This window comes from Bemisia tabaci, chromosome 6, assembly GCF_918797505.1.
Source record: "Bemisia tabaci chromosome 6, PGI_BMITA_v3".
Lineage (NCBI taxonomy): Eukaryota > Metazoa > Arthropoda > Insecta > Hemiptera > Aleyrodidae > Bemisia > Bemisia tabaci.
The window spans coordinates 26,410,246-26,430,994 of NC_092798.1; the positions used below are offsets into that span (position 1 = coordinate 26,410,246).

General features: G+C 38.0%; 1 protein-coding gene across 2 annotated transcripts in view; it reads left to right on the top strand.

The window, feature by feature from the left end:
* The first annotated feature begins 238 nt into the window (after window positions 1–238).
* Unr (cold shock domain-containing Unr) overlaps window positions 239–20,749 on the top strand; it is a 28,643-nt gene continuing 8,132 nt past the window's right edge. For both annotated transcript variants that reach the window (XM_019059162.2, XM_019059163.2), the window contains exons 1-8: window positions 239–398; window positions 2,919–4,047; window positions 12,728–12,907; window positions 13,800–13,999; window positions 16,324–16,531; window positions 18,019–18,251; window positions 19,304–19,568; window positions 20,136–20,279. In XM_019059162.2, coding sequence (XP_018914707.1) covers window positions 3,619–4,047; window positions 12,728–12,907; window positions 13,800–13,999; window positions 16,324–16,531; window positions 18,019–18,251; window positions 19,304–19,568; window positions 20,136–20,279 — 1,659 coding nt within the window. In that variant the 5' untranslated portion in view covers window positions 239–398; window positions 2,919–3,618. The remainder of the gene's footprint in view (window positions 399–2,918; window positions 4,048–12,727; window positions 12,908–13,799; window positions 14,000–16,323; window positions 16,532–18,018; window positions 18,252–19,303; window positions 19,569–20,135; window positions 20,280–20,749) is intronic.

Below are 20,749 nucleotides of genomic sequence, written 5' to 3' on the forward strand. Positions count from 1 at the left end.
GCAGCAGCAGTCCAGGTTCTTCTCCTCCAAAAGTATTCCGTTCTTAGTTCCTATAGCCATGCATGTAGTTAGTTAGTAGTTGAAGTTACGTTTCGTTTGCCGAGTGCAGCAGAGGAAGAACAAAAAAATATTCAAATACGTCATTTGTACCGCGCTTTTGAACATCGAGAGGAATGGAGGGTACATCTGGTACATCTGCGTCATGTTGAGAACAAAACATGCGCACGGTCGATCCCTCTCATCTCACGTACCTCGATGTTGACATTCAACATGGCGGTATGTCGGCAGTGCTGTGCTGTGTCGTGGCGAGTTAATTTTTCAAAATTTTCCAAATAATAGTGCAATTTCATCTGCAGTAACCCAAAATTATGACCGCTAGTAACACACAGAGAAAATATGTAAGTGGTTTTTACCGTATTCGTCCTACCTGATCGTTTTCACTGACTTCAGTTTTGTCACTTCATCCTCTTCCTCAGTGACTGAACTTATCACCCAGTTTCTAAAATTTGAGTTCAGTCAACCATTGTCCAAAACTGAAACGTTATTCACAACCTCATCTCTCAATATAAGTTGCCGAAAGTTCCTGTCAACTTCCGCCCTACCTAAAGTTCTTCGCACCTTTAAGGAATCCAACTTTAGTAACGACTTACTTTCTGTCTTGCAGACAGTCGCTCAGCTCCATTGGTCTAAATAACGTTATTTTCTCACTTTGACTTACATCTCTTCTCTCTTTCGTGTTACTCTTGTTATTACACAGGCACTTTTTTGCTAGATATTTTAAATCAATGGATCACCCCGAATTCTCACATATTTCTTTGTCCTGAGAGTGTGACACTTGCCCCGTACCCCCTGCTCCTTGTATGTCATTAGTGAGGTGCTTACCTAAAGTCTACTTTTAAAGCAATGTCAAAATCTTATATTTTGGAGATTTGGTTGTTTGATCTAACCCTCTTCTCATCTTTCAAGAAATACTGCCTAGGTACATGGAATCATAAATTATCTTCATCTCCTTCTGAATTCTGCCTTTAGTAGGTTAACCATTACATTATGTACCATGATCTCTATTCATCCGTTGGCTGTGATATGCTTGTGAATGTAGAACTCTCACAGTGTGAGGGTTTGTTATTCTGGTACTTTTCCACTTCCAAATCACCATTCATTTAACTTGACAACATTCTACTTTCACAAATTGACACCCCATTGGCATAGGCTTTGGCTTGGTGGAGGCAGCATTGGCGTTAAAACTTCCTTGAAAACCGTTCAGTACTTACTTAGTTTGCCGTATCTTGTCCAAACTATGCGCATGCAGTAGTACTCTCTGTATGTTGTGTAAGTGATATCTTACATTTTAACTTGCTCTGTGTTGAACTTTGACTTGTTGCCGTAAGAACTTCTCTCACCTTTTCAAGTTCTCCTGTTAACATATAATCCCACCCCTGGAAACCTTTGTTTCAAATAAATCATCTCCTCCCATTTTAAGGTGCTCCAATGTTCAAATGATCATTGCATTTAATTATGTGAAGATATACCCGGAAGGAGTTGAAGGTTAGTAGAGCAGTGGGAGGCATAGGGAAAAGGTTATAGGAAATGAATTCATAATGAGTATTCAGTTAATGCCTGTACCCCAAAAAATCAGTGCACTGCAATACTCAAATTACTGTAATTTCATTGCTTCCTCGGAAAGTAGCATTTTATTTTTTCAACTCCTACGATTTTTTATTTTCATGACAAATTATGCTCTCAATCAGAGATAAAAGATGAATAGATGAGATAATTTATTCCAAGCAATTAATAAATACAAGAATTTTGCTGTTCAATCTTCAGGCGCCACAAGGAGCATTACTTTTTTAGTGAGAAATCCTGAAATTAATTCAGGTAAAGCGTAACTTAATTAAAAATAATGGTATTAATTTTAAATACAAATTGGAAAATGAGCAGAGATCTAAAATTAATTAAGTAGAAGCACAACTTACTTAATTTACTAATTTTATATGTTAATATATATTTTTAATATTAATTAGAAGAAAATCACAGATTACAGAGATCTGTGTTGGCCACAGTATCCTTTTTCCAACTATTTCCTTCATACAAATTTCAAGAATTTATATAAAATAATGAGTTGCATTCTTTAAAAATTCTTGACCTCCTGGTTGTCGTAGCTTTTTAAACATTTTTTTAAGAGTCAGTATGAACTTTTCTATCTCTAGGACTTCCCATTGAAACTGCCTTATCGAAGAGACTGTGGGGAAAAAAACACGCACACACAATCATGGTGTACCCACCCAAACTTACATGGTTGTAACCCTTACTAACGCATATTTTGAAACAGGGACTTTCCCAGGCATTCCTCTTTTACTTTCCAGCTCTGAAATTTCATGGAGGAACCTTGAGTTTTAGTCTGTAACAATGATTTTTCTAGACTCTGTGTTAGCTCAAAATATTAAAGATTCTGTAAGTCCTTGTCTCTTCCTCCTTAAAACATTACTAATTCTTCTGAGGACTGTTCCAACATCTGTGGCCAAATTTGTTGCGTAAAACTTTAAATGGTATTTTTGGGGATTTGATGCCCTGCATACTATTGCTCCAAATCAACCCAAGTGTGTGGGGGCAAAATTCAAAATGATTAATTTCTATATCCTCCCACGCAATATTTTTCGTGTTTATAATTGTTTCGTGAGGCAGCTTAGGTCTGCTAAATTTCAAAAGAAAATCCTTATTTCAGACATTTGTCGTATCACTCACCAAAATGAGCCTCCTTAAATATTATTAACCAAATTTTTGGTTTGTGTGAGCTTGTGAATGTTTTAGTTTATTTTTCAATAGTTTGCATTGATTTCCAATTGTTGCATTTTCAGCTGTTTGTTCCAAAAATGTTTAACTTACATCTCTAATCTCAAGTTTTTTCCTCTTTGTTCCAGTGGATATTAATTACGCCAACGCAAACAAGTCAAATCAACAACGCAACAGACTGAACAGCCTTGAATAGTCACATCCAGCAAGCATTGAAGACATCTGAGGATCTTTTTTTTAAATTCGATAATAGTTGATTTTTATCTCTAACGTTAAGTGAAACTTAAAAATTTTCTAACCCCTGTGTTATTGTTCTTCGTTCTGCAACACTTTGCCATACTACGACTTCATGCCGATCGAATCGCTTTCTCCGAAAAATGGTCTAGGAAAAGACATTTAAGAAAGTATTATCTTCATCTCATCCGTTTTCGCCGAAACAGTAACAAACAAATTGGAGGATCGTTTATTTTTCACGAGATTTGTTACGTTTCGTTTTGGACTTACACGTGTCATTTCTAATTGTGTTTCGTACCTTAAAATTTGGTTCCATTACCAGTTACTTGTGCTGCACGGTGATTTTAATAGAACTCCAAAGACTATATAAAAATGATCAATTTACAGTTTGATGCGCTTATTAAATTTATGAAACTGGTGTCACTGTAGGGAAATTAAATAAATTGCTTGTACTAATATACAAAGACCGTTTCTGTGATATCTTAATGTTATATATTTTACATTTATTTTTTTCTAGAAAACTGGTTTTATTGCATTGTATATTGTATTTATAATCTACAAAGTAATTAAGGACTTTTTCGAAACAAACTTGAAATGTCTAATAATCCTCAGTGGAAGTCATTCCAACCGCCACTAATTATGAACTCCGATTCCCTTCTTGAATACAAATCCATGGCCTCTCCATTATCCATCAATGATCGTAACTCAGGGCCCATGATGAATGGCCCATCGTATAATTCAAACTCGGTGAACCACTTCCAACAACAGCCATACCATTCATTCATCCTGGACAAAAATGGATCGAATAACGATTTCTCCAGTTCAACAAGCAACTTTTCTGCTTCCAACTACAACTCATCATTCAATCAATCGTCTAATCTCATGGCACGCAAAAAAAGACCACCAATGTCTATGGATATCTTCAATGGAGACAGTGTTTCCCTATCATCCAACACTAGCAACTCTGGTTACAACAATGTTAATCAAGTTACAAGGGAAACTGGGATCATTGAAAAATTGCTTGTAAGTGTTAGCCAAACTTTTACTCTTTACTTACTATGCATGCTTCACATTACATTACTTCACTATACTTGCATTCAAGATGAGGCTCTCTTCAACATTTTTCCTAACTTCTTTTCCTCTTGAAACCATTTCTGGAAAGCTCGACAAGTACTTAGTTTTAATAGCTTTCTTGTATACAGGAGGAATTTTTGATTTAACCATTTAATTCTGTATCAAAATTTAGTTGAACATCACCTCCAGAACTTAGGAAAACCTCTTGCAGTAGAGGCTGGAATGGAACGGTTTTAAGATGCTAATAGATTCTGTAAGAGTCCACCATCGCATCTAGTCAAGTTGTCTATGATGTGAGTAGACTCCTCCTAGACTGAGATGTAAATCCAACTAGACTAGATGTGATAGTGGACTCTTATGGAGTACATTTACATCCTAAAACCGTTCCATTTCAGCCTCTACTGTAAGAGGTTTCCCCGAGTTCAGGTGTTACTGTTCACAAGACTGTCAATTTATAGGTGAAAACTCCAAATTTGTAGAGGTGCAAATCTTTAAAAAAACCTTGCTCCGGCTCCATGGCAGCTACAGACTTATTGTTAGTCTTCCGCTCATTTTAAAGCTCTTGGTTTGTTCTTTTGATTGTTGGTCAAAAAAAAAAAAAAAAAATTTACTTATCAGTAATTCAAAATTTTGAGAATCATTTCGGAAAAAGTGGGTCTTCCATTATTGTGAAATTTCTCTCCCTTTTAGATATGTATTCTCGAAAGTATATCCCTAATTTTGAGACCGGGATGACAATCGGGTCAACTTTAAATAAGATTTTAGCATTTAAAAGTAAAGACTGACAGTATTTTAACATTTGCCGTTAGGGTGGTCAACTTTTATCCACCTATGCAAAATTTTCAAGATTCACTGCTAATCGATGCCTTTAAGTACATAAGAAATTTTTAAGGGAAAAACTTTATTCGAGAAAAAAATGGATTTTAGTGGTATCCCAGGGGCTTTTCATGAACTAATTTTTTATCTCGTAAAACACTTCTGTAACTTTTTCACTTTTGTAAAACTTGTTTTTTTACGAGTTTGCATTGTGTGCCAAGTGCTGTAGATTTTGATTTGACGGATATTACTGTGTGACCTTGTACATTTTTTTTACTTAGTTTCGTCCATTGGGAAAGAAAAAATTCTAAAAAATTTCAAAAGCTTTGTTTCTGATGACTAAAGTATGGGTCGCAGGTAATTGAGCGCGCATGGTCTACTCACTCGAATCAAATCACGCATTACAATGGTTTTGGCAGGTTTCTTAATTGGTTTCTTTCCCCGCCTTGTGTTTTTCCAAGGGTTAACAACGTACAGCAGCTGAGCCAAAGCACCGAGATTGAGCTTACCATCTTTTCATACTGCAGAGACTGTTACGAACGATTAGTGCGGGAGTTGGCTTCTGTCCCTTTATCAGGGGTGCAGAAACTTCCAAGGGTTCATCTAAAATAAATTTAGATTTCTCAATCTCAAGACTCCGCAGAATTTTGCCTGACACATTAAGTAACGAAGTCGACAGTTTTGTTCCCTCTTAACATTGAATGTGTTTTTCCCCCCAAAAATAATGCGCTTGAAAGTTGGGTTCCCTCAAAGTAGCGCGCTCTAAATTTAAGTTCTCCCAAACCCCTCAAACACTGCGCTTTGAATATGCTCAACAGTTAATTGAAGCGAGCAACTATTCGAACTCCCGAGTAGGTCTGTGGCATCACGCAGAATTGAAGGAAAATCCTAGGTTTTCGCCGCTATGAAGTTACGGACGTTTATGATTATTATGAAGCATGAAGCTCGCATCGATGCAACAATCGTGTAAATCCCGCGATATTGATGTGATAATTGCACGACCTTTTATTTCCATAATTAGGCAGGATATTCGCGTGTATACCGCGATACAGGGCCGGATTTAGGGGGTGGCCACATGGGCCGCGGGGCCCATGGCGGCAATTTTAGGGGGCAGTAAATGCAATTTTTTTAAATGTAGATATATAGAAAAATCGGATTCAGAAAAAAAATTACAAATGAGAAAAGGTGACAAAATCTCTCATTTCCTGAGAGGATATCTCCAATCTTGTCGTCTTTCTGTGATACAATAGACAGCACCTTTAACTAGTCGAGTTAAGACTTAAAGAGAAACCGAACACGGAACTTGGCCTGGAACGGCGCGGCGCAGAGAGCAATGATGACGAGAACTTGAGATGTAGAGGAGAAACTCTCGGCGCGACGCGGCGGTCGGCACGTATCACATATTAGCGCCTACAAGACTGCACGAATACTTCACGCATTGCGTCAAAGACAGTGCGGTCAGCAGCGGGAGGCTTGAAACGCATAGCGCCTACAAGACTGCATGAATACTTCACGCATCACGTCAAACACAGTAAGTGTAGCAGCGGTCGGCGTGAAACGCATAGCGCATATAAGATTGTAGGAATGCTTCACGCATTGTGCCAAACAGAGGTGTAGACAAATTTACGCATAAAAAAACGTAAAATGCCTTAGGTAGGAGTCTCTTTCAGTAATTTTCTTTGCGTGAATTGTGTTTCACTTAAAACTTTGTTACGGAAACCTGGATCTGAATGACCAAAGTCACATCTTGTCTAGTAGTCAATTATAGGGGTGCACCGACCCCCTACCGTTTTATATTTATTACCAGTAAGGGTACGGTACCAGAAGCCCCTCAGCGAGACCCATGCGGACCATATCTTCGTAATTCTGCTCTCTGGGAGGGGGGGGGGGGGGGGTTATCATCGTCCAAGACAGCTTTAAGTTCTCGATGGTTAAGGTGACTCGGCATTTGAATCAAACAGAAGCTTTCAGTAAACCCAACTATCCCGGTAGGCGGATGAAATTAAGGCGGCGTTTCATGTAACGTATGCAAATAAACGAAGGTCGACAATTCATCATTCGAAAATCAAGACTGCAAGGGTTTTTGTGAGCATCAACATCTTTAAAATAGCTCTAGTAGAACCGTAGTAGGACGCGTGAATTATGTGGCAAATTACGCGATTTTTCCTAACGGTTTTACAACTCCTACAGGTATTAGCCGAAGAACAAAAAAAAATGTATCCTTTACCTCCTTAAGAACGTAGCCTCTCGTTAATAAACCTACATCGGAATTTCTCTAAATTGCGGGAGTAATTTAGCACCTAGCACCAGTATTTCAACTTAATCTCAGGAAGGTAAAATGATTTGGGGAAGGGGGTGTTGAAATACTACCATGTCGAAAAATCTAAATAAATTGACCGTAATTGGACCATAAAGGATGGAACTTTTCTTATGAGGATGGGCCGACCCCCCCCCCCCCCCCCACGACGCATTTATTGTATTTTTTTATTTATCATTTTTTTTTCTTTTCGGAAAATGGAGTACTGAAAACGGCTCTGAACGTCTCGAATGAGAACGCAAGTTAGTGAATGGAACGTCCGTTCGCAGACTCGACCGAGCCTGAATCTCCCACCTCGTCATAGTAGTCAGGTTCCCTATTAAGGAAGAACGCCGTATGAGCCTTCAGACGTTGCCAAATTTCCTTCGACAAATCACGAATTTTCGGGAAAATTCGTAAAATAAATTACTTCAAATTTACCAAAAAAATCTGCTCGCAATTTGATCTAAAAAGTTTCAGAATTTAAAGGAATAATGTCCATAATTTTCTTCGCAAATCACTATTTTCCGCGAGGATACTTGGCAACGTTCGATTGCTCTTACGTCGTTTTTCCTTAGCACGGCAGTATTATAGTCAGCCCGTGCCTTTTCATATTTTTCTCCACGGGGAATAATGGGTGCCTCCATCTGAACAAATAGAATGTCAAGGTTGCCATTTGATATGCAGATCTTGGAGCGTAATTTTTATCCAACTCTTTCGCCTGCGGATCGTCGCGTTTTTACGAGGAAATGGAATTGTTACCGAGCTTTTGCGCACCGTGCATCCTGCGTGCCCGCGCATTTGCGGATTTTTTGTACCTTTAATGAAAAGAGAAGAAGGGCACCGCATGGGTTCATGCACTTGCGAACGAAGAGGGAATTCTATCGACGTGTTCGGAGTCAAAATAGCAGAAGGTATATTCTGCCGTGCTAAGGAAAAACGCAGTGACGAGTCGTGAATGATCGATTATCGATATTTCCCCTTTGAAGTTATGGTAAAGAATCGATTCCTGTTTATCGATTCTTTTCCACAGGTTTAAACGGCAGATCAATCGATGTATCGCAAAGCACGCAACGCCACTGGAAAAACGCCGTGTGAGCACTAGAATGTTGTCAAAATTCCTCTCAGAAAGTATTTATTCTGTAGAAATAAAAGTTATGAACACTTTCTCTTTTTTCAGATATTTTTTATCTATCAAATTACGAACGAGATTCCCTGAAAATCGGAAGAACAATATGTACTAATTTCCTCGAAAATTCGTGATTTGTCGAAGGAAATTTGGCAACGCCGGAATGCTTATACGACGTTCTTCCTTAGCTTGGCAGTATTGTAGCTTTGTCCTTCGTGCGCAATGTTTGATGCATATAGGATCCAAAGCATAATGTCTAAGACTGGAAAGTCCGGGGAAAATGAAACTGGAATTTTCCTCTCTCTTCGTCCTGAGATAAAATTACTTTTATAATCAGTGGTCCGTACTTTTTCGACGCCAAAGAATCAGACTCAAGACGACGACAGGCATTTTACCGAAATTCACGGGAAGTCAGAGAAATATCGGAAATGAAAAAATTAAGAATTCTTGACGCTTGATCAAAAAGACGTAAGGGCGTTTCTTAAGAAAAGTAATATCACAGATAGTACTTGAAGCTGCATCCAAAGAAGGAGAAAAAAAATGGCAATTATTAAATTTTGGGGGCCCGAGGGAAAATTCATCCCCCAAAATTTTGAACTATTCATAAATTGAACTAGGTATAACTGAAAAATACGAATTAACTCCTCAAAATGAATTTCAAAAACCGCCTCGTTTAACGTTACTTGTTTGACTCGACAAGAATAGCCGAGATGCATGGAATAATTCAATACAAACTTTTTATAAATTTATATACCAGTGCATTTAGAAAAGAAAAAGAGTTTTATATTTATAAGTTAAGAATAAATTATTTCATGCATCTAGGGTATTCTTGCTAAGCCAAATTTAATAGATGCAATAATGCAGAATGACATGAAATTAATTATTTCCTCGAAAAAGTTCTACAGCCACTACCTAAGCTGTGAATTAAACGTGGGATGAAAACGATTCATCGTGCCAAAACAATTACAATTTTTCGTGTTTCTCTGGAATTTGGGAACAGTGACTGTGTGTCCTCTTGATCCCACATGCTTTACATGGAATATTTCCAGCCTCCTCCCACGAGAGCAATTAAACGATTAATTTTTCATCAAAAACTGACGACGCGGGCTCAATCGTAAACCTGCATCACCCGCGTCCGGATATAGCTCGCGTATCCGACATAATGCGAGAACCTTGTTATCTGTGTTTGCCGTCGAAATCGATCGATATGCGTAGCGTTTCGCTATACTAATCAAGCGGGTTTGAAGGGTTTGATCGATTCGCAATTTTGCTCTTTCGGGTAACTTAAATTTTTTGTGGTTGGGTTTTGCAAGAGTGAGTCACTAGACAGTGCAAGAATTGAGGCATTTTTCGGTAAAAAGGCGTATGAGGCTAGCAGTGCTCCTAAGATTGTGCAATTTTTATAGCATTTACGGCGGATAGAATTTATTCACAGTTGACTTGCCTCCTTACAATAGTGAGAAGGGTGTCTAGCATCAGGATTCTCCCGATTTACCCGATTATATCAGGATTGGAGGTCAATCAGGATTTAATCCCGATTTTATCAGGATTTGAGTAAAGTCGGCCGTCCGATCGGATTTTTTTATACATAGAGCTATTTTTTGAAGTTACATCTGCCTAATTTTCTCCGCAAAAAATCAGGATTTGAAAAAATTATGAAATCAGGATTTAGCAGTCAAAAATCTGGAAACATCAGGATTTCCCAATTGGAAAAAAACTAGACACCCTGGTAAGGAAAACCTTGGAGCAGATTCAGGGAAAAATTCATTACAGAACTTTCGGATAAGTTACTTACAATCAGAGAACTACGTTGCCAAATCCTAGCAGCCTTGGAAGTCTCATACTCCCTTATACCGAAAAATGTCTCGGTTATCTTTAGAAAGAATATTCATTTTTATTTCTCGCGTACATATTGATACGGAACGTGATTTGTTGAATATGTTCAATGTGAAGTACGAAACCAGAATTTAGTCTACGGATTAATAAAAGCAGCATCAATCAATTTCAGTCGATATAGTGGAAACTAATTCTGCCGTGCTGAGCAAGAGCCGTGAATTCATCAAGATTTTCCCTCGTTTTTTTGAACTCAACACCTTCTAAAATAAAACTTGTTTTACCCATGCACCTCAAATTTTCAGCTTAAATTCTTTATAGTATTTGCGAAAGAATTCTGTAAAAACGTTGTTCCCAAAAAATGTAAAATGGCGTTCACGGCAGAATTACAACAGTCCGATCCATTTGTATCCGGACACAACATAACTTCTTTAATTACTGCAACTAGCGGCGAAGCCAGGGAGGCATGATCTCAGTTCCCCTCTCGAAAGTTCTAGCATCCTTTTTAAAATTGTATACATTATTTTCAATGTTTCAAGGTGTCCCTCAATTTTCTTCATTTTTACGGATCCCCTTCTTGGCGGACAGGAAATTCAAACTATATTCTTTCGTCTCCTCAAAAATGATTTTTCAATATCTCTTTTTCACAGCATATTCTCATTTTTAATGAGGATCGGAGACGCATTGGCCAACTGAGAAATTATCATGTTCTCGATAGACCGATTAGACCATAAATAACATGATAATGGCAATGAAAAGATAAGTTAAGGAGGAGAGTAAAGAAAGAGAAGGACGCAAGTAAATGCACCGATTACCACAATTTACGGAATGATGGAGGAAAAAAGTACCTTCCTTTATTTTTAAAACCTTACGAGCCAGTAGGTAATGATGGGCCGAATTGATAGTGAGTTAGTCGATGTGTCATTTTTTCATTTTCTCATCCAGTTCTCAAAAGTTAACCAGAAGTCTAAACAAGCGCGCATTACGTAGAACTGCTAGGATAGACTCACCCAACCAAAGCCAGGTAACTAAAATTCGTTCGGCCCACCTTCCTGGATATTTGCAAAGAAATGTTCCTCTTAAAAAATTTAAGTGTAAAAGTATACCTTAAATTATGCAAATTGAGGTTGATAATCATTTTCAAATGGCTTTCTTATGAGTCAGAAAAGGTCAACTCTTTGCAAAAAATTACCGAAGAAAAGTTAGCCGAACCTCTGTTGCTCCTAAGTTGGGTAGGCAACTAAACTAACTGCTGTTCAAGCTTACTGTATCATAAGAAATTGAAGGCGCTTTTAGCCGAGTCGCTCTTTCCGGGAGTAGAGAGCAATGCTCGCAGTATTGCATGGCGAGAGGCTTGATTTGTCAAAAACTCCTCGATTAATGAAGGTAATGTAAAAAAGCTGCTGACTTAATAACAGTAATATGTGAAAATGTAAAATTACGCAATCCCACTCTACGCAATCCTATTGCTTCGCTTGCAAGACGCTGATTGGTCGATGGGTGGACGCATCAGCTCTCGGAGCGGTGAACGCGGGAAATTCAAATGCGCGCACGTGATACGAACGCTCGACCCAGTCCTCGTCAAAGTCGAGTCAAAGCGCGAGGATCGAAGCAGATGATTCTCGGAAATATTTCAATTCGAAAGTGTAACAGCGAAAGGATCAACTTTTCGACGCGATCGGGGGATGGACACTGATGGACAGAATTCAGAACGAGCGTTGCCCCGCGTTCGAGCGTTTTGCATGTCGCGCCCTCGGCATCGTTATCAACTGCTCGCCGCAGCTCGGGTAAACAATTCGAGCGTTCGCTGATATTAACTTTTCAGAGAGAATCACATCTCATGACTCACGTTTCTCGATTCTCAGTCACATTTCGATCTGCTCTTGTCCGGCGAGTCATCGATTGTCTCAAGTGTCACGCGTGGAATTGCTCCAAGTCTCGATTGAACTCTCTCGATTTTCCTCTGCAGTCTTTTCCAAAATTTTGTATTCGTGCGGTCAGCCGTTCCTCGTCTTTAAGCAGTCAAACGCTTATTTTCTTTGCGAGGCATTCTTTGTTTACCCGAATTCTGCTGGCTTGCCTTTTTGGTGGTCTTTCAACTCTGAGCCAGTTCCGTCACTAGTGAGCCTTTTTTTGATAGCGCTATTACGTAGCTTCGGACGTCGGGTATCAACTTTTCCATCAGTTTATTTTATATTGGACAGTATTTTATCTGTGCCTGCTTGCCCTTCAGACCGCTGAAGGTGCAGTGTTTACTGACCCTAGTTGCATCAGACAACCGTATTGACTGCTTACTCGCCCCCATATAGTAAATACCCTCGTGTCCATCGTTATAACAATGCTCCAAGTTGGCTCCGTTCTTAGTTCTGGTCACTTTGAATCCATTGTTCCACACCTGAAAAATTTACTATGTACCTGATAGTATCTCCATGAAGCTTGAAACGCTAGTGATCTGGGAAAGCCGAAGGACCGACACTTCTGACAAAAGAATCGATATTGAAAATGGTATGTACTCGTTGACTTTTTTGTAACGAATTATTGAACTTTTGTTCTAGCATTCTTACGGATTCATCCAGTGCTGTGAGAGGCAAGCGAGGTTATTTTTCCATTTCAGTCAGTTCACTGGTAACACTGACCACCTGAAAATTGGTGATCCAGTGGAATTTGAAATGACGTATGATCGCCGAACCGGAAAACCCATTGCAAGCAGCGTCACTAAAATCGCCCCAGAAGTTGTGAGTAGCTTGATATTTTCCTTTCGATAATTAAGTAAAAATTTTTTCTAAGGTAATTTTCTCTCATGAGTGGTCCTAAACATTTTCATTGAACATCAAAGAGAACATTAGTGTCATTTTTGTATCACTTTTTGTATGTTGCCCTCAGCTCATTCAGTGTTCACTCATCTAGATGGTGGAGATTTCAATAGCTGAATGTGACTATCGGCCGTGCTAATTAGTATTCCTAACATACAGGCTCCATTGTACAGGTGAAACTTTTGATCATGCAAATAGGCTCTTGATTTAATTGTTGTATTCAAAGAAAATTTGAAAAAAAAAAAAAAAAAAACATATGAGGCCTTATCTGTAACAATGGCGGATGTGAAAAATTACCTTTTTGAAACACGCTTAAAAAACTGTTTTGTTCACACAAAAATGTAATATGTTTGGCTCTGGCATAATGTACAGATCTCGTGGATCACATCTCAAGAATTTTCTCAAAATTTTCTCGATGCCAAAACAGTTTTTTGAATGTGTTTCGAAAAGGTAATTTTTCACATCCGCTATTTTTACATATAAGTCCTCATATGCAGGAAATATATACATGATTTAAGCAATGTCTGATTTGACATGATTTGATTAAGTCACAGTTTTCCATCATTTTGAAATTAAACTACCGATTTTTTTTCTTTTTCTCTGAGAATTAGAAGTCTGAGAATTTATTCCTGAAAATGCCTAGGTGATGACCGGGCATCTTGCTACTTGGTGGCTGTATCAACCTTAGTGCCTAAAGGCAAGGTCTCTGCGTCTACTCTTGAACTTATAAGTAAACCCTAAAAAATATGAAATTGTATTTCCCTCCTCTTTCTTCCCCATTTTTAAATATTGAACAAATTTAATGTTGTCTCAGGTGCTTAGTGAAGAAAGAGTCACTGGATGCGTTACTACAGAACTCAGGACAGAAGGTAGTGGTGGTGATACTCAAGGACGGATTAGTTATGAAAACAGGGGTGAATGTTTCTTTCTTCCTTATAACAAAGATGATGTTGAAGGCAATGTGACCCTGCGTTGTGGAGATAAAGTCAGTTTCCAGATTGCAACCAATGCCAGGTGAGATACTTTTTGCCTCTACTTTTAATAGAGTTTTGTTTAAAAAAAATGTAAGCTATCTAACTCTCAGAATTTTTACACTAATTTATCAGAATCAACTCACTTAATAGAAGCCGTGGCTAAACCAAGATGGGAAGGAAGAAGTGACAAATCTAGAAATTTGCATGTACAGTTCTTTCTCTCTGTAGTGGATATCAAGGCACAGGGAAATTGATCTGGCAGGAAAATTACATGTATTTATTGTAGAAATGGACCAGTAGATTTATTCTTTGCATACAGGGGCTCAACAGAGAGAGAATCATTGATTGGTCTATGTAAATCATAGCCTTCACCAAAAATTTGGGATATCAACCATCTTAGAAAATGTATGAAGATGTATCATCAAATGCTCATTTTCTAGAGACAATCCAATTTTTACTAGCTGGAAAATAAAGAAAGAGCGACGCCAAAAACGACCGTTTTTTGGCACAATTTGGGCCAGAAGGGATTTTCCTGAAACCGGGCCCAAACGATACCTTATGATACCCTAAAACTCTGGTAAAAATTTTAGCTTGAGTATAAGCACCGTTTTTGAGAAATGGGGGGGCAAAGTTGCCAAATCGCCATCATTCTAGACAGCATTTTTACAGCGAAAAGACGGGAAAAATGGACGAAAAAGTTACACTATCGATGGGTTTGGGCTGTAAATGTTCTTATTGAGCCCCCGTGCATGTAACTGTGTTCAGTTTCAAAAATTTTGGACGTACAGTGGTCCAAAATGGGGAGAAATCGTGGACAGATAAGGATTCTTTGTCAAACTTTTTAAAAATGGAAGTAAAATTGTTGGTCTCCTGCAGAGATCATGGGGAACAATGTTCTTATCGGTCTTAAGTGCATTCAATTGAGTTCAGTTTATCAAATTTTCATCGCACAATGGTCTAAAATGGGAAATCAGTGGACAAATTAAGATCTTCTGCCTAACTTTTTAAAAATGATGTACGACTATTGGTCCCCTGCAGAGATCATGGGGAACAATGTTCTTATCAATGCATTCAATTGGGTTCAGTTAATCAAATTTCCATCGCACAATGGTCCAAAATGGCAAATTAGTGGACAAATTAAGATCTTCTGTTGAAATGTTTGAAAAATAACATGAAACTATGAGGTTTTTCACTAGATTCGAAAGGTGTAAATTCAAAATAAGTTAGTAGTCAATAAAAGCTATCCATGTTCACTGTTTTGAATTGAACAAATGAGGTCTGAAAACGGTAATTCAGGAGGAACTTAGCTTTTGATTCCTTAAAATCCGGCTAACTGGGTGGTTTTTGTCCTAGTTAGTTGTCAGAGAATAATTGTAGTTAGAATAATACTTTACCATAAATCCTTTCTAAGGATTTAGGAAAGGTTAGATTAGGTTAGGTTAGATTTCAACAGAAGATCTTAATTTGTCCACTAATTTGCCATTTTGGACCATTGTGCGATGAAAATTTGATTAACTGAACCCAATTGAATGCATTGATAAGAACATTGTTCCCCATGATCTCTGCAGGGGACCAATAGTCGTACATCATTTTTAAAAAGTTAGGCAGAAGATCTTAATTTGTCCACTGATTTCCCATTTTAGACCATTGTGCGATGAAAATTTGATAAACTGAACTCAATTGAATGCACTTAAGACCGATAAGAACATTGTTCCCCATGATCTCTGCAGGAGACCAACAATTTTACTTCCATTTTTAAAAAGTTTGACAAAGAATCCTTATCTGTCCACAATTTCTCCCCATTTTGGACCACTGTACGTCCAAAATTTTTGAAACTGAACACAGTTACGTGCACGGGGGCTCAATAAGAACATTTACAGCCCAAACCCATCGATAGTGTAACTTTTTCGTCCATTTTCCCCGTCTTTTTGCTGTAAAAATGCTGTCTAGAATGATGGCGATTTGGCAACTTTGCCCCCCCATTTCTCAAAAACGGTGCTTATACTCAAGCTAAAATTTTTACCAGAGTTTTAGGGTATCATAAGGTATCGTTTGGGCCCGGTTTCAGGAAAATCCCTTCTGGCCCAAATTGTGCCATTCTTGGCGTCGCTCTTTATTTTGAAGTGAGTGGGGGCGACTTGAAAGGAGAAGTATCGCAAGATTAACACTAATGAAAAGGTTCTGGTCATAGAGTAGTTAAGCTAGCCTCTTTCATCTTTGTAAGTTACTCTCAGTTGATTCAAGATGAGCTAGCTTTTTCTGAAATAATCATCAGTACAGCCCTCTTATTCACTATTTTGCTATACAAAATTTCTCTCATTTTTACAACTATTCTTAATCTCAAATCTGACTTCTGTTATTCAGAGGCAACTTAGGTGCCAGCCATGTTCGACTAGAAAACCCTGCTCAACCCGTCAATTACAAAGGTGTAATTTGTTCCATCAAAGAAACATACGGCTACATAGAAAGAGCGGATGTGGTGAAAGAAATATTCTTCCATGTTCCTGAAGAAGAATCAAGCACCAAATTCCAGTTGGGTGATGATGTTGAATTTAATATTCAGACCAGACAAGTAAGTAATTCTTTTTAAAGACAGACATCATTGTAAAGTACTGTCGTATAAACATATTTTAGAGGGTGCACAGGGCAGATGTCCAAAATGTCAGGGCCCAATGCAGGAGCAAAACTGTCAAGTGACACTTCTGGGAAAATTTAGAATCGACTGCTTTTAGTCAAGCTAGTCCGCAAGTATCACTGTAGAGAAAGGAGTGTTGATACTTAATTTTTTGTCTCATGACACGATTTGAAATTTTTTGCAAGCTCCATGTGATTTTGAACTTTAAACCTGTTTTCTGCAAAATCACAAAAGAATTCTCCTAAGTGTTGATGCCCTGAATTCTTTTGTTTTCAAACATGAATTGGATTACATTTTGCATTAAGGAACCACTATCTCTGGCTTTTTCATAAAAGCACATATCTGCAAAGGGAAACCAATGGCACGTATGTTGTTCCTAAAATGGGCCAGAAATAGTGGTTCCTTATTGCAAAATGTAATCCAATTGTTCTTTGTCTCCTACATATGCACACAGTTAAAACGTTTGGTGCAGAAAGGGCACCTCTTGGTTACGGTGTTTCAGAATTTCCACTGCTAATTTATATTTTAAAGAAGAAACTGCTAGGTGAATTTCCTGAAATGTTTCTTTTAGAGCATTGTATAATTCTAAAGATTATTCAGTGAAAGTTTCAACCAATTTCTTCATGTATTTGATATTATATTAATAGATGAAACATTAGCTAAGATTCTGAGACATCCCAACCAAAAAGCAGCCCTTCTGCATCCAGCGCTTCAATTATAAGTAAATAAAAATAAAGAGGTATCCTTTTAAACATGTATCCCAAAACCCTTCAGTTTTTAGGTGTGATTTTCAAGGTACACAACGTCTTCAGCAGGAGTGTAGAAGGTTCATAATTTTTGGGTGCTAGGCAGACACTGCTACTTTTCTCCCTCAGTTTTCCCGAATTCCTAACATCTATCAAAATTCCACTTCTACTGTAATTTTACGTCAAAATTCTACCAAGTCTCGAGAAGACCTTCCAAAAATTTCTGCAAATCACTCTTTAAAACTCAGAGAGCAACTACAAAACATCCGTAAATCACATAAGCACTCTCCCAATCGTAGACACTTCCAGAAGGAATTGAATGTGTTTGTCTAATAATGAAACTAACAAATCAGAGTACGCAACCACGTATCTCGGTTTGCAACTTTACAGTCTTCCCGTCATATTTTATTCTTGAAATAGAAAACGACTCATGAGCAATTCTTGAAAATTGCCGTGATTTCTCTTTTCTTGCAAAAAAAATTCTGCATAAACTTCTAGAAATGATATCGATTTGTTCTCCCTTAACGTAATAAAATAGGAGTGAAGATTTTCAAATACTGCAATCTAGATAAGTGGTTGCGGACTTACACCATCGATATGTCATAGGACTCGTTTTTTATCTCTGCTCGTGCATTAATTATCAGGTTAAATTTCAATGCCTCAATTATTATATCACAGGGAAAAGAAGTAGCGGTCAATATGCGAATCTTGCCTCCTGGATCAGTCGTGTTTGAAGATGTGTGTGATGATATTATGAAAGGGCAAGTGCTGAAAACCCTTGAAGACAGTGCCAAGTCTCAGCCCCAGGCCTCGGATCCCCTTCCTGGGCGTATTCGTTACAGAGCTGCTGATCACTCCGAAGAGGAAATTCCTTTTGGTGACAAGGATCAAATTAGGAATTACACCCTCAAGTAAGTTTACTCAGTCTCTATTCAGACTTGAAAAGTGTACATCAGGGTGTCTACCAGTCCGTAAAGTCCGTAAAAAGTACGCATTTTTCAATGTCGGTCCGTAAGTACCTTAAAAGTACGTAAATCTCGCGGAAGGTCCATAATTTTGCGCATTTTGCGCTGCGCGTTCAGTTCGATCGCCTGATAGTTATGCAACTCTCTGTGCATTGGCCGTCTGGCGTATTAGTACAATGTAAGCCTGTAAGAGCGAGTTGTTGTAGAGGAGCGGAACAAGGCATTTCCCTTGATTTGACGGAAACAGCCGAAAAGGCCACGGGAATATCCGAAGTAAAGCGCGCGGCAGTGCCAAAATCGAAGAATTGCGAAAAGATACTTAAAAAGTACTTAATTTTCCCCAAGGCGAGGTACTTAAATTTTTCCTTAAGTACCTAGAAAGTACTTAAAAAGTACTTATTTTATTTTTGTGGACCTCAGTAGACACCCTGGTGTACATTCACATGCACTCTAGTTGGAAGTGAACATAAGGGTTAAGGCTACGGAAAAGTGGCGCTTGGAAGAGGTGTATTCTCTTCGATTCGCATCGAGATCAGGTTTTATCGTTTCTACATCATTTTCAGTGTAAATCTTGAAATTGTAACGGGGATCCTAAGAAAGTTTCCAACGTGCACCTCTCCATTTGGATCTTGAATCATGCATTCTACCCGAATTGAACCGCTCAAATCATAATTGCTGCAGTATCGAAACTCGTCAGCAGTGAGTGGAATGGTGAAATTTCACTATGTACTAAAAGCTAATTTTGAACGGAATTCATTTAAGTACGGACTATTTGATGCTTCTTTTTATTATTCAATACTTCTTTCCCCTATGTCCCATTGAAAATTGAAATTTGTGCTTAAATAATCAGTTAACATGAGGATAATTGTCTTGTGTAGCTGACCGCACCCACAGTTTGTCAATAGTTTGACCCTTGTTTGCCATTCTAAAACCTTTGAGTTTTGTAGTTTCTTCTTTTTCATCATTGTTATGCTAATTATTTTTTTTTTCTTGAACAGGCATGGTGATTGGGTACAGTTTAGAATTGCCACTGATCGCAGAGATCAGCTGAAGAGGGCTACCCAGATATCACTCATGAGCGACTCTTTTGAGGTCTCTGGTGAGAAACGCGAACAAGGTGTTATCGCTGTGTTGAACGATAAAACAAGCACCGGCTTCATCGACTGTGTTGAACGAGAAGCCGTCAAGTTTCAGTACTCTGAAGTTATTGACACAGATCGTGACATATCTGTTGGAGATGAAGTCGAATTCACCGTGAAACAGGTACTCTTCATAATTTTCTCCAACTATAAGTTTGATATAAAAAACTAGTTCCTAAATTAAATCATATAATTAAAAAACTTGTCATTATTCTATTTATTTATTTTTGTACCTCTTTTCTCAACCTTCTCTATCAATGCCAACCATACTCCTCATCTCCATTTTACAGGTATTGATTCTAAGTTCTATAAGCACCTGTTATGTCAGAATAGGAATTTATAATTGGCAGGCATTCAACAGGATTTGTCTGAAAAGCCATTCTCCAAATACTGGTGTGGCATATTTTCGAACTACTTGATTCAGTCATGGTGCTGACCAAGGATTATGCATAAAATACCAAATAATTCGGCTCCAGCTAATTTTCGACATTCTTTGATAAGATGCTCCTAACAGCCTCCTGAGTACAATGAGCTTCTATAATAGAATTTTCTGTATCCAGACATTTTCTCCATAGGAAGCAGTAGCAGTCTTGAGAATATGTAAATTATAGTTTACTGTAGTTTCATGGCAATCTTTCAAATTCATTAAACACATAAATTTGATACTGATAATGTTATTTTATTTTTACAGGAATCATTTATGAGCAATGAAAAGCAGGCTATTCGAGTCAAGCATATGGAACGTGGCTCAGTTCAATTTGAAGTAATTCTAGAGTCAAACGTCACAGGCACTGTTGTTCAGCCCTGTGATTCTGTCAGATCAAGTCCAAGCAAAGTAAGTATCAATATTTTGCCTCACCAAATTTGAATAAATTTAACAATAGATTCAACCCTCAATAGCACTTATTACTACCTCCTTTTTTTTTCTCACAAAAAGCAAAATCAAAAAGTTGGAGGGCTCAAAAGTCAAAAAGTCACAGAATTGGATTGGTTTGGGAAACCTCGAAAATGTCACGGAATCACAATTCTGAATTCTTTTATACACTCTAATCCAACCATTCACTGCTAACCCAACTAACCAAATAATATTAAGTTTACCTCCTGGAATATTTTATCAGGGTCTTCACTTTCTTCTTCAAAATAGTATCTATTCTTTCATTCTCAGCAGATTGAACTACCATTTGCTTTGTCCCAAGGTATAATTTTAGATAAATTAATCGCTCTTAGCAAGCCATGATGTATTTATTTTCTTTTGTATGATGATAAGTTGCTGAATTTGTTAGTCAGGTCAAATATAGTCCGTAC